Raw genomic sequence first — 13,616 nt, forward strand, 5'->3', positions numbered from 1 at the left:
CTATATTAAATCAGAGGCCGGTGATAGAGGGTCGCCCTGAGGCCACTATCACAAGGCCAGCGAGGTCAGGATCAGTCATTTTGCCGTTAATTATGATAAAAACTCCCATAATGCAGCAGCAGACAGGTTGGCAGGATGACCAGTGGTCCTGTCTCTCATTCAGACATGATGTTAAGAACATAACTGGATTAGAAGACAAGTGGACCACCTGTACAAACTGTACTGTACGTTCATGCATGACAGCATGTTTTGGTCATGCTTGTATGAACATACACATCACACACACACACACACACATATACTCACATATTCTTAAACCATATTTGCTCTGTTTCCCTCCCTTCCCTCCGTCTCCCTCTCTCTGTCTCTCTGGATGGGTGTCGTTGACGAGCTCAGTGCGGATATAATTGGCACTGGCCCCATGTGGCACTGTAGTGAAGAAATCAAGGGCGCACAGATGTAAACAAACACACACACACACACACCCACACACACATGCTAACACACACAAATGCACACCAGCCCCTTGCCTATAGTGCGTCTTTTCACTTAACACCCGTCCTGCAGGCTCCCATGATACTCATTTCCTTGTTTTGATTTCAATGTCACACCGATCCCCTCTCCCCTTTTTTGCATCAAATACACACTCTCTTTTTCCTCCCGATTTGTATATTCCCTCCTTCTTTCACCTCCTCCCTTCCCCCTCTGATGTTTATATTTTCTCTGCCTCTTTTCCCTCTCTCGCAGGCCAGCAACATGCAAATTATGCCCCATAAATGCAAATGCCTCCCTATCTCAGAAGAGACCTCCAGTGGAGAAGAGTCCGCCCTGCTCAGATATGCTCCACTGAATGTCTTCCGTCTGTAACGAAGGGGCGGCGTCTGTTTGAAGGTTACCTCTGAGAACTGTGTGCGTTATTGAGATAGTCCAAGGCATCATTATTCAACGGGTTTAAATGGAGGTTGCACTAAAACTAGGGCACAAGTAGCAATGGTTTGTATAACTGTTAAGGAATGTAATCATTGGTGTAATAAAAGAAACTCATATATGTGTTAAGCGGCTAATAAGTGAGGAATCTAATGGTTCAATTACAGTGGCTCCATCACATTTCTCTATGTATTACTTAGCTAACTGAGAAACACTGCAATCTTTTAATGGATTATTTATATGGATAATGCATGGCACATAGTGTCCAACAAATCATTGTCTACGACCATGCTAGCAGCTTTATGTGATTGTACCTACTGCTATCCAGAGAACATACAAATGTCTGATGTCTTATTAGGAAATGGAAAATGGAGCGGCCACTAAAAGTTCCTTCTTGTAAAATTGGGAAAAAATTATCTACCGACTAAGAAGCATTTTACTGGCGACACACGACAATGTAAGCGCCAGTGTAGATGGTAAACCACCAACTAAAACGCAACATGTTCTGAATGTGATTTGATACCAACAGAATATAACTAGTCACAAAACAATCTCTGAAAGTTATATTTGTACAAAATATATTCATAAAATTGCCCAAAAAACGGTGAAAGCTGCTGGTGTACACTCTATAAGAAACTACACACGGTGAACCATGTTTTTGTTTACATTTGGCCTCATGCACCTGTCACGCTTGAAGGTTGGACATTTCATACTGGAACTTCCAACCTTCGTGTTGCTTGTAACGCTGCATTAGTGGTGCATTAGGCTTAATGCTAACAGCATGCTCACAGTCACTATGCTATCATGCTGATGTTTTCCATGTGCTAGCATGATAAACATCTGCTAATTAGCACTCACACAAAGCACAGCTGGGACTGATGAGAATGTCATTTGTTTTACAGGAACGAAAGGGATCATACAAGTGATAACAATGAATCAAGCAGGAAACATGTTCATGGCATACATCCAATACTTGTTGAGGCATTTCACACACAAAAAAAACAGAACCGATACTGGCTAAAGCAAAAGTGAAATGTATGACTTGGACACCACAGAGATTTCATAATTAGTTTTTTCATTATAGATATTTCCGTCTAGTAAAATCGGTACACAGACTTTGCCTTTTTGAGACATGGCAATAGCATGGCTCCTTCCTTTTAATTATCTATAGCCAGAAAAACTAAAGTCCAAGTCCTAGAGCAGGGGTGTCAAACTCAAGGCCCGGGGGCCAAATCCGGCCCGCGACTTCATTTAATGCGGCCCCACAAGAGCTTGCAAAGAATATAATATGTTTATTATACGGTTACATGCTACTTTACGGAAGCACGTTGCCCATAAACTACATATCCCACAATGCATCTCAAATTTGACTTTTTTTCTCCGAATTTGACTTTTCTTCTTCAAAATATTCATTTTTTCTTAGAACTTGCCTTTTTCTCAGAATTCGATTTTTTTTTTAAATCATTTTGTGACATTCTTACTGAAGAGACTTGCAATTATTTGCCCCAGACTTCTGCTTTCAGACGTAGTTAATTATGAAGTTATTACCCTATCCGATAATAATCCAATGCAGAGGCAATAATGTAATATAATATATAATACATTATTTTATATATATTCAATATTTACATATGTATTTTTATATATAGTCTTAAAGTTACAACCGGCCCTTTGAGTGCAACCATAATGCCAATGTGGCCCGCGAAGAAATTGAGTATGACAAACCTGTCCTAGAGGTATTAAAACCAGGGCCGTCCCTCCCTACAGGCCGATCATGCAGACTGCGTGGGGCCTTGCAAACCCCCCCGTCAACGCTCGCGAAACAGAGGGCCTCATATAACTTTGCGTGGGGCCTCATGTTGGCCAGGGACGGCCCTGATTAAAAACCAAAGTATTTTCACTCACTAAATCCTTGAATGAGTCTATGAAACGATGTGTACTGTATATTAATTGTTGATGTGTATTGTAGAGTTGAAGGTTGCCCCAGATAAAAAAAGAAACCGTGTCCTCAATGTTAGCTGCGGCCCTGATTATGCTTCTTTCTTTCCCCCTGTTTTAATTATCACGCACTATAAAACGTGTTTCCTCAGAAGATTCCTCTCAACTTTGTTAGAGGTTTTCCCGCTCTAATACTGTATCGCAGGGATGCTCAGCCAGTTGTGGGAACACCTCGCTGGCAGAGTCCCGGCTGTATTTGCTGTCCGTTGTGCTGAAATCAGCTCACAGTCATTGGAGGAAACAAAGGAAGGAGGATTGCTTTGTTCCACTCTGTGCACTCAGTGCTTCAATTATGTCGGCAGGGCTGTGTCAGCTATAAGTGATCCGGGAGAGTGTCTCGCATTCCCACATTTCCACTCTCCTTCCCGCTCTTCTTTCCCTGCCATCTGCTCTGCTCTCGCTCCTTCTCCCCCGCCACACTTTCTTATTTACATCCCACCGCCTGATACCCTCTCCATCTCTCACTTTTACATAATCACTCTCTGTCTCTCTCTTCTTATGATTTCCAGCACTCTGCCCGACGACTCTTCAGGGATTCTCTCGTCCTTTCCTTTCCTTCCATCTGACCTTTCTTTCAAATGTTTGCCTCTTAATATCGCCCATCATTTATTCCACACTTCCTCTTCAAACCCTCTGTTTGTGCAGTAAAACTAGGGCTGGGCAATACGATATGTTGATATCGGAATTGTGATACAAGACTAAAGATTGTCTTGGATGCTGGATATCGATAAATTGGTATAAAGCACAAGTCGAGTATTTTCTTTGTTTTAAAGGCTGCAATATTCAAATCCAATATTTATTATTTTTCTTTATAGACTACAGATCAAATGACCTATAATGGTCACAATATCGTCACACTGTCATCGAGGTCTTTGGTAGAACATATCGTTATAGTTGATTTAATCTAGGGCAACACAATGGGGATGAAAACAACTAAAGGCCATTGCAATAATCAAATATGAAGGAATTATAATTTTGCAACATCATTCTCATTATCTTTGAATAATATATGAAAATGACCTTTTTGAGCGAGGTTTGAACATCTTTTTTGTAGTCCGGGACCCTCAGAAGCACCACTATACCTAATTCATGGTATTTTAACACATGCTCAGCCTTCTAAAAATAACATCCTTCTTGCTGTTTTAATGTTACACTATCTAAACTGTGCAGCGCTAATATACTCCATAAATCTAAAATATGCGTGAGACTGTTTTATCTGGCCTAAATTGTGTTTAATAGATAGGTGTACTTGTAGATACATGCAACCTTCTGTGTGTGTGTGTGTGTGTGTGTGTGTGTGTGTGTGTGTGTGTGTGTGTGTGTGTGTGTGTGTGTGTGTGTGTGTGTGTGTGTGTGTGTGTGTGTGTGTACACTCAGCAGGGTGACTGTCCTCGGGGCAGATCTCCACACCAGAACAGAGCAGCAGCTGACCAGCTGTCCCCCTCGCAGCTAGCAGCATGTTGTCTCTTCTACCTTATTCTCTCCATCTCTGTCTCCGTTCATCCATCCCGCCTCACCCCGTCTCTCTCTCTTTCCTCTCTCTCTCTCTCCCTCACCCTGTCTCTCTCTCTTTCCTCTCACTCTTCCATCTCTCTCTCCCTCACCCTGTCCTTTGCGCTCCACATTGCTCGAACCTTGCCTTTCTTAATCCACCCTCTTGAATTTCTCCTTTGACGGATAAAGAAAAGTATGTCTTCTCCTTCTTCTTCTTCTCCTCTTCTTCTTCTTCACAGTGTCACACCCACCACTCTTTGCCACTATCAACCCCCTTTAACTGCCCATCTTTCTTTTCTTTCCCTTCATCCCGTGTCCCCCTCCTTCTCTTGACGTTGATCCCAGTGCACGCCTCAGTAAATTGTTACCGTGCGTCCTTTTTCACCTCATCTCATTTTCCTCTCCTCCCTCCTCCACTTCCCATTACCTCGTTCTTTGACTTTGCTCAATAACTTCCCCTCAACCCCTTGTCCCTCCATCACATCACCTGTCATTTCTAACAAAACATCTGTCACCGATTCACTCCTTGTTAACCGTCTCAATACTTTCCTCCTTGTGTTTTTCTGTTCTCCAATCTCTCTCTCCCTCTTTCTGTCAAATATGCCAGCCTTTAACTTTCCATCCTGCCACTTTCCATCCCTTAGTTCATGGTATTAAAAATACATCTGCCTTGAAAATGAGCAGGAGAAGAGTGGAAGACAGATAAGGAGATCATTGGTGTCTCTGTGAGGAAACATGAGGATTTGGCTGCTGTCTTCATTAGGGAAAGGGCTCAGAACGTGTTCAGTGTATTTTCATCCTAATCAGCTACACTCCCGCTGCTCGCTGCACTCTCACTAGTGCAGGTTCAGCCCATTGGAAGCTGCTGCTCTGCTCTAACAACGATAGGAATAGCAGACTCTCTTGTTGTGTGCTCTGCGTTGATGCTCTTCAGCACTTTTATTAACACGCTCCCAGTCTTGATGAGAATATGTTGTTTATCAAGCCTGGAGACTTCTTTTGGAAATGAGTTTAGAGAACTTTCTTGGGAGGAAGGCAATAATGTGATAATAACCTGGTGTGCACAACCAGTGCCGATTCTAGAGTCTGTGGGGGCCATAGGCAAACATTCACTGGGGGCCCCTCGAACCAGCTTTTCATCACCACGCACAGCCGACAGCACAACCCTAACCTAAATAAGAAGCAGCATTTTACGGCGCGCTATGCATGGGGCCGCCTTGAGGGGGTTTCCCGACATGTGGTTGCAGTAAATTAAAGGGTGTTTCATGTTGTCGTTGCTGTGGACCTTCTTAATCTACCTTCTTTGGGGGCCCCCTTCTGGTCCGGGGCCCCAAGCAGTTGCCTGTCTTGCCTGTCCGCAAGTGGCGGCCCTGTGCACAACTTTCACCCTCTGTCACAGGTTCGAACCCCACTGCAGTCAGCATGTCGTTGTGTCCCTGGGCAAGACACTTCACCCCAGGTCCTTCTCGGATTAACATTTGCTGATTAGCAAATAAAAGAAAGTAGCGCTAAGGCTGAAAGATGATTGGTTTTGCAGGTGTTAGATAATAAACCACTACTAGACAAACTGAAATGTATATGGTGTTAAGCTAAACATCTATTGAATCCATTTATTAGTTACAGGGACATATCAATCCTAAAGAGAGTCACAATAGTTTTGGGAGACGTTTTGCTCTGAACAAAAGAAAAAGTCAGGAGATAGTAGAGCGAGTAGGATTCATCCTCTGGGGACCATGAATGCCAGTACTAATTTAGTGGCAATATATCCAACAGCTGGGCTCTTTGACTTTTATCCATGGGCTGGATCTCCATAAAGCGGGACCAAGCAGGGGTAACAACTGCAATCACTCTTTTCATTTATAGAAAAGAGGGTTGTCATCATTCGTCAAGGAGTTGGTTTTCTTCGTCCGCTTTTCAGCAGGATGACAGAAAAACCACTGACCTCATTTCCATAAAACTAGGTGGAAGGTTGTAAGCTTTGGCCAAGGTACAACGCATTAGAACATTGGAGAGGATCCATATCACGATGAATATACACACAGTAGTTTCCATATTGTCAAACGGCCTTGGCAGAGGTCTGCGCTCTCTGAGTGACCTTGGAGTCAAAAGCGTTCCATCGTATTGTAGGTTTTGTTCAGTGTTGAAACATGCTGGGTCATACTTATATTTTATTTTGGATGAGCCCAATAGTTCAAATCATAGAGTTGTGAAACGGCCAAACACATCTGAAAATGTACGTTACTGTAACATGCAAAGTGATAAGCATTTTGTCTTCATTCATACCCAACGTTCTACCATCGCCCTCGTCTTTCACTCCCAAGTGTCTCTCTCTCTGTCCGTCTAAGTGGCCTGGAGGACTAACAAGTGTTTCATTAAGAGGTGATTATTTGTAGAGCCCTGACACAGTAGGATCAAGATATCCTCATCCCATTCCCCCAACTGTCATCACCACACACACACACACACACACACACACACACACACACACACACACACACACACACACCACACACACACACACACACACACACACACACCACACACACACACACACACACACACACACACACACACACACACACACACACACACACACACACACACACACACACACAACACACACACACACACACCACACACACACACAACACACACACACACCCACACCACAACACACACACACACACACTTTACTCCATATGTCCGACCTATATTCTCCTGCTTTCACACCTCTCACACCCTTCCTTCTGTTATTCCCTCTCCCTTTTTTAATTATCTTTCCCTCTTCAGGATCCTTCTCCCCTGTTCTGTACCTAAGTGCTGGAATATTACTCCATTATTACATCTAATCACGCAGGTACTGTAGGCAGAAAGGAGAATATAAGATGGAAAACGTTCATAAACGCAACAAAATGTGGTTTTAGAACAGAGTGAATATTATCTTCTTTAGGTAGAAAAGGGATTTCAAAGTTCTAGATTCATTTTATTTGTGAATCCTCAAAATTATGCTTATTTTTTAGCTCCAATTTTGTATTTTGTGTCTCTTCTGTGACATGTTTCCATGCTTTTATGTTCAAAAAAGATCTTTATTTTTCTCATATTGCCTGTGCTGCAGCACCTCTTTTCACCCTCTGTCTGAAACCAGAGCCCAGTCTGCTCTGATTGGTTAGCTGGCCGGCTCTGTTGTGATTGGTCAACCGCTTAGAGATCACTCGCCCCTTATCACGTACAATGTGTTGGAGCGCTAGCCAATAGGGAAAACCCAAAAAAGCATAATAAGGCCTCTTTAAAAAAAGGCAATAATCTAATGAAAACTAAACCTGTATTTCACACAATATTAAAATGAACTGAAAGCATGCTGAAAGTATTCTCACATGTAATAGAAAGTATACTGTATGTAACTAAATGTGTCTGCTTGGTGCTAAAAGGCTGATTAGATAATGCTGCTGAAGACCAGCAAAAAACACAGAGAGAAAAATAATGTGAGAAAGCAAAGGAGGAAAAAAAGGGGGGGGGGGTTTAAATAGCAAGGGAAGAAAGAAATTAACGGAGCGAGGGAGAGCAAGACAGAAGAAAGCAGAGTGCTAATAAGCACAGTATGGGGTGAAAAAGAGGCCAAAACCTTGTTTATTGCAATGGTGGGAAGATGAAAGCAAAGGGAGAAGCCTCAGCAATTCTTTTTTTCTGTACTGTATGTGTGAGTTAATGCCACACATGGAAGTGGGAGTATTCTTGAAACTTGAAAAGCTAACACGATAATGATTAATAAATGAACCAGAGCATTTGATACATCTGGTATCGTTGTCGCTTGAATGTTCGATAAAGAAGCGTGTTTATTGAAATCATATTGCTTTACACATGCTCTAACGAGTAACCAGATATCATCTATTAAGATATTTCTCAGACACACAGTGATAATAGTCAGACTAGAAAACAACTGGACCCTCTGCTGGAGGATAAAACAGTGAGGCTACAGGGACCTTTGTCCTTTACAACGTGCCATTACTCTTGTCACAAATCAGCCCTCAGGAAACATGCTCACTCATTTCAGTCTCAATGCACTGAAGAAGCACCGGGTTATATTGAGCATGAATGTGTGTGTACTGCTGTGTGTGTGTGGTCAGAAAGAGAAAGCGGGAGACAGATGGGTCCGCAGTGTTCCCTCGGTGGGTTTGGAGCTGGAACACGGTTAATTACATCTTAATTAAAAATGACCTGTCTGTGCCTGTGCTTCTTTGCACATGGATGACACATGTGTAAAGAGAGCAAATGGAGACCTCTGTGTGGGTATGCAATGTTAACACACAGTATACGGGCTTTTAATGGGTCTATGGAGTCCTCGCTGTCCCATGAGCTCAGCGCTGATGTGCTGTGTTGCGTCTCAGTGGATAATAATGCTTTGTCCCACTTTTCCTAATTATCCATCCCCGGGTTTCTGAAATGCTCTCCATTTGGACAGTCACTTAAGGACAGTTCATCCCAGGCACGGGTACTTGAATGCTATGGGGCACTTCTAGATAGTCTGTTGTTATTTGTTCTTTACTTGCTTGTAAAGCACTTTGAGCACCAGGAAAAGTGCTTTATAAGTAATATGTATTATTATTATTAACATTGCCAGGGAGTTTGTTGAAGGAGCATGGATTGGCTTAAAGGTGGGGTAGGTAATTTTGGAGAAACCAGCTCGAGTGTGCTAGAATTTGAAAATACACAGCCGGAAAAAATCTGCCACTTCCTTACAGAGCCCCTCCTCCAACACACACGAACGCGCACATGACCAATGAGGGCACGAGATAAGTTTGTGCACAGATGGAAGGCTGACAGGCAGGTAGGCCATCCAGTTATTTTAGCCGGGCCGGCTCAAATGATTGGTCGTGCTTTTTACAGTACTACGGCTTCCACAGATGATATTTTTGTATGGATTTTTTGTCAAAGCACTTCAGATATTCATTGCTATCGGGATGTTAAGAGCATTCCATGGAATATAACAAAAAGTGTATCTCGAGCCGGTTTCTCAAACTTACCTACCCCACCTTTAACTCATTCGAAAGTACACCTGAACACCACATTTTGAGAGGGACCAAATTAACAGATGGAAGTGAGTAGAATAGTTGAAACAGTTAAAAGGTAATGGTTAAATGGTTAGCTTAAAGTAATGGATACAAAGTCGCATTAGTTAGCTTAAATTAGTTCATAAGTGGTTGACATCGTTAGCTTAAAGCAATTCAAATGAAGCTCTAATAGTTAGCTTAAACTAATTGAAAAACAGCTGCAAAAGTTAGCTGAAAGTGATAAATAAATCGTTAAAATAGTTAGCCGAAAGTAAAGGATCAACAGTCAAAATAGTTAGCTAAAAGTTAGGGCAAAGAATTAAAATCTGTAATTTGTGTATGAACAGCTTAATAAGCTAGTTAGCTAGCACTAGATGAAATGTGGTCAGCTAAAATGGATGGAGTAACCGTTTAAACAAATGAGGCTGTCAGTGAAAGGCTACTTGAGTTCGTCAGATGGGGTAAGTTTTACAAAACAGGTTGGGAACCACTGCTCTAAGACATGTCACATAATGGAACTGTTCTGAACTGACACACTGGCATAACACGGCAGTTTATAAAGTATATACAGTGACTACGAAAATTACTACTTTTCCATTTGACCTCTGTGATTGCAGAGTGCCAACTGAAAAACCTCTGTTATCAGTCATTTCACATCAGCTCAGTGTGCCTGCATGCAAACCCCCCACCCACACACACACACACACACACACACACACACACACACACACACACACACACACACACACACACACACACACACACACACACCACACACACACACACACACACACACACACACACACACACACACACACACACACACACACACACACACACACACACACACACACACACACACACACACACACACACACACACACACACACACACACACACACACACACACACACACACACGACTGACCATTGTTGGAGCGTAGCGCCCTGGCGGAGATGCCGTTGGTTCCTATTGGATGATGAATCCCCGTCCCATCCACCATTCCCATCCCTGCCTCCCCTGGCTGCTTCATGAGCTCTGTCAGAGTCCTAGAAGAAGGAAGAAAAATACACATTTACACACTTCATAAAAGCATCCTCATACAAGCTGAAAAGTAGACATAAATCACAAAGGACCTCACAAAGGGAAGAGAGTGTTGTCAGGTAAATGAGAAGCTTTGTGAGGAAAACAGAACTCAAGGGAGATGTGATTGGACAGAGTGAGAAACATGATAAAAATAAACACATGTGGAAATTATATACAACAATCCAGAAACTATCCAAACAGCCTTCATGTTAATTCCTCTACCGGAGAATAAAGACAAGTTTGAAACAGATTGTCTTTCAAAACAGAAAATAGTGATGATTAAATTCAAGAGACCGGAAACGAGGATGAAAAGGATGTGTCTCTGGACGGTTGCCAACTGGGAGCATCAATCATTCATAACAAAATAAAATAAAAAATGACTTCCCCTTCCCCCCTTGTTATCTTATATTGTTTGATGCCTTTGAAGAAGTTCTGGTGCCTCAACAGAACTGGAACACTGGCAGGAAACAGCCTTCAAACATGCAGATTTAACTCTTTAGCGCTCACACAACCTGCAGCTGTAAACATGGACTACTTTGTTTTAAATGGACAAATTTTTTTCAAATTTCCAGCTTCTTAAATGTGAAAATTTGCTAATTTAGCTTTTAAATATTTAAAATTATTAAAAATATCTTTTGAGTACAGTACAGTAAAGTACATTTTCCTAATCTTACTTAAATACTTTTACTTAAAGGGGACCTATCATGCAAAATGCACTTTTGTACGTCTTTTATACATGAATATGTGTCCCCGGTGTTCCAGGGAACTCACCAAGTGTCAGAAAACACAACCCTCTCTATTTTCCTCCATACCCAAATCTCTAAAAAAGGGGCTGCAACGGATCTGATAAAAACTGATCCAGATTTGAACACTGTCCTGACATCAGGACAGTGGCGCTACGGCTATTGGGCCAACTCCACCAATCAGGAGGAGACAGCCACGGCCATTGCCGTTCGAAAGCGCTGGAGACGCTGTAGTACATATGCCAGGCCTCTAGATGGTGCTGTTCTCACTGAATCAGCCCTTGCAAAAACAGAGCTAAAAAATGTCAAATTGAGCAAAATGAGGCATGGCTAAAATGCATGATCTGTTTGGTATTTTGAAAAAAAAAAAGTATAAATATGCCTTATATAGGTATGGCCCTACACTATATTATTCAAATATAGCATGATAGGTCCACTTTAAGTACCGCTCTCCATGTATTACGTTTACTTGATATGTAGTATTTTTACTCAAATTGAGAATCTGACTACTTTATCCACCACTGCCTATTCTCTGTAAGATGGAAGAGGAAACAGTGGGTTATAGTGTATATATATATATATATATATATATAATATAGTTTCAGCCAAGTGATCTGATTTGTCAAAGCTTGTCTCATACAAAGCTGCATCACTGTCATATGTGTGATTGCACTTTATTGCAGTAAATAACCCTGGTGGAAAACAAAGAATATTACTTGCCCTTTCAGGTTGTCAGCTACTACATTTTCTCCTGTCAGTATTTGTTTTTAATAAGGTTAAGAGAGAGAAAAAGAACAAATATATTTACCTGCTGTCTGCTCATAAGAAAATGTTGTATTCTTTCCCCCTCTTTAATTGGTTTCGTAAACTTTCCAGTTTTTGCACACATTAAAAACAAGAGTTTGCTCCACATCAACATGTAACCACTGACAAGGAAATTATAGCGACATCGTCAACAAATCAGCTGTGACCTGCGAGCAGCTATCAAGAGACCCATAAATATTTCCTCACTGTTAATCTCACTGTTGAAGCCCTTAACGCAGCCTCTAATACGCAGCAGAGCAACTGTCTTTTTATTAGCCCGCTGTGAAGTGATTACCTGTGGTCATGGGAGCATGAAGCATAAAAACATGAACGCTCCAACTATATAATGCAATTCACAAGTCGTGGTTATTTTTGGGAGGAAGCAGCAGGCACAGCTTCAAAACTAAAATGTATTTGTGCATGGCATTGGCAAGGACGCAAAAAAACAAAACACCAGCACCTAAAGATAGGTTCTTCTAGTGTATTATGGGGGGGGAAATAGGCGTTTGAGCTAGCAGCATTCATTAGCATCTGATAATAATATATGTTATTTATATAGCGCTTTTCCTGGTGCTCAAAACGCTTAGTCATGAGAGGCGTGTGGCGCAGTGGGTAGAGCGTTGGTGTTCGGATCAAGGGAGCACAGGTTCAAACCCCACTGCAGTCAGCATGTCGTTGTGTCCCTGAGACACTTCACCCAAAATTGCTACTGTGGTGATTGTCTGCAGTATTGAGTATGTAAGTCGCTTTGGATAAAAGCGTCTAACAAATAACATGTAATGTAATAATGTAGTCACCAGGGTTTGACATGCATTTGGCGCTATGTATCACATGTCATGGATAAGGTCAATATGTTTATGTTTTTGTATATTTGTGTTTCTTAATAGAAACTGGTATATTCCAGGTCACAATACACAATACATTGTATTTAGCTGACGCTTTTATCCAAACGGCTTACAATAATTGCAATAAATCATGAAAATAAAAGACAGAAGGGTGAGAAACATGTACAGTCACTTCAAATGAGCCAAACCATTGTAAGTTGTAATAAACAACAGAGGTTTAATGGCCCAGGTGCAGTCTAGACAGGTGGGGTTTTAGTCTGCAGATGTATATACTTCCTGTTATCATAGTAACAATGGGGAGCTTGTTTCACCATTTTGGGCCAGGATAGCAAACAGGTGTGTTTTTGTTGAGGTGTACCTGGTCCTACTCGCAGCAAAGGAGGAACAAGTATGATTCAAGCATCTTCTGGATAACATATTAACAATGCTATTGCACTTGGTGCCAATCCATCATGGTAACACATGTACATGTAAGGCCAGTCTACTCACTTTACACATGAAAATGACTTCACTGGTCATGAGTAGTTCAAGTCAACCTGTGATAAAATGTGTAATGTGTGTTTTGGCTCTGGAGGAACTTTGTCAAGTCTGAGAAATGTACCTTTGAGGATGTCATTGAGACAAACAATTCACAACATGCTTATTTGGCGAGGAGCAAGAAGCAATTTTCG

General features: G+C 41.7%; 1 protein-coding gene across 1 annotated transcript in view; it reads right to left on the bottom strand.

Moving 5' to 3' along the window:
• LOC117492154 (protein shisa-8) overlaps positions 1–13,616 on the bottom strand; it is a 131,135-nt gene that overhangs the window by 72,712 nt on the left and 44,807 nt on the right. The window contains exon 3 of the mRNA XM_034142269.1: positions 10,395–10,516. Within this exon, the coding sequence (XP_033998160.1) occupies positions 10,395–10,516 (122 nt within the window). The remainder of the gene's footprint in view (positions 1–10,394; positions 10,517–13,616) is intronic.

This window comes from Trematomus bernacchii, unplaced genomic scaffold (genome assembly GCF_902827165.1).
Source record: "Trematomus bernacchii unplaced genomic scaffold, fTreBer1.1, whole genome shotgun sequence".
NCBI lineage: Eukaryota > Metazoa > Chordata > Actinopteri > Perciformes > Nototheniidae > Trematomus > Trematomus bernacchii.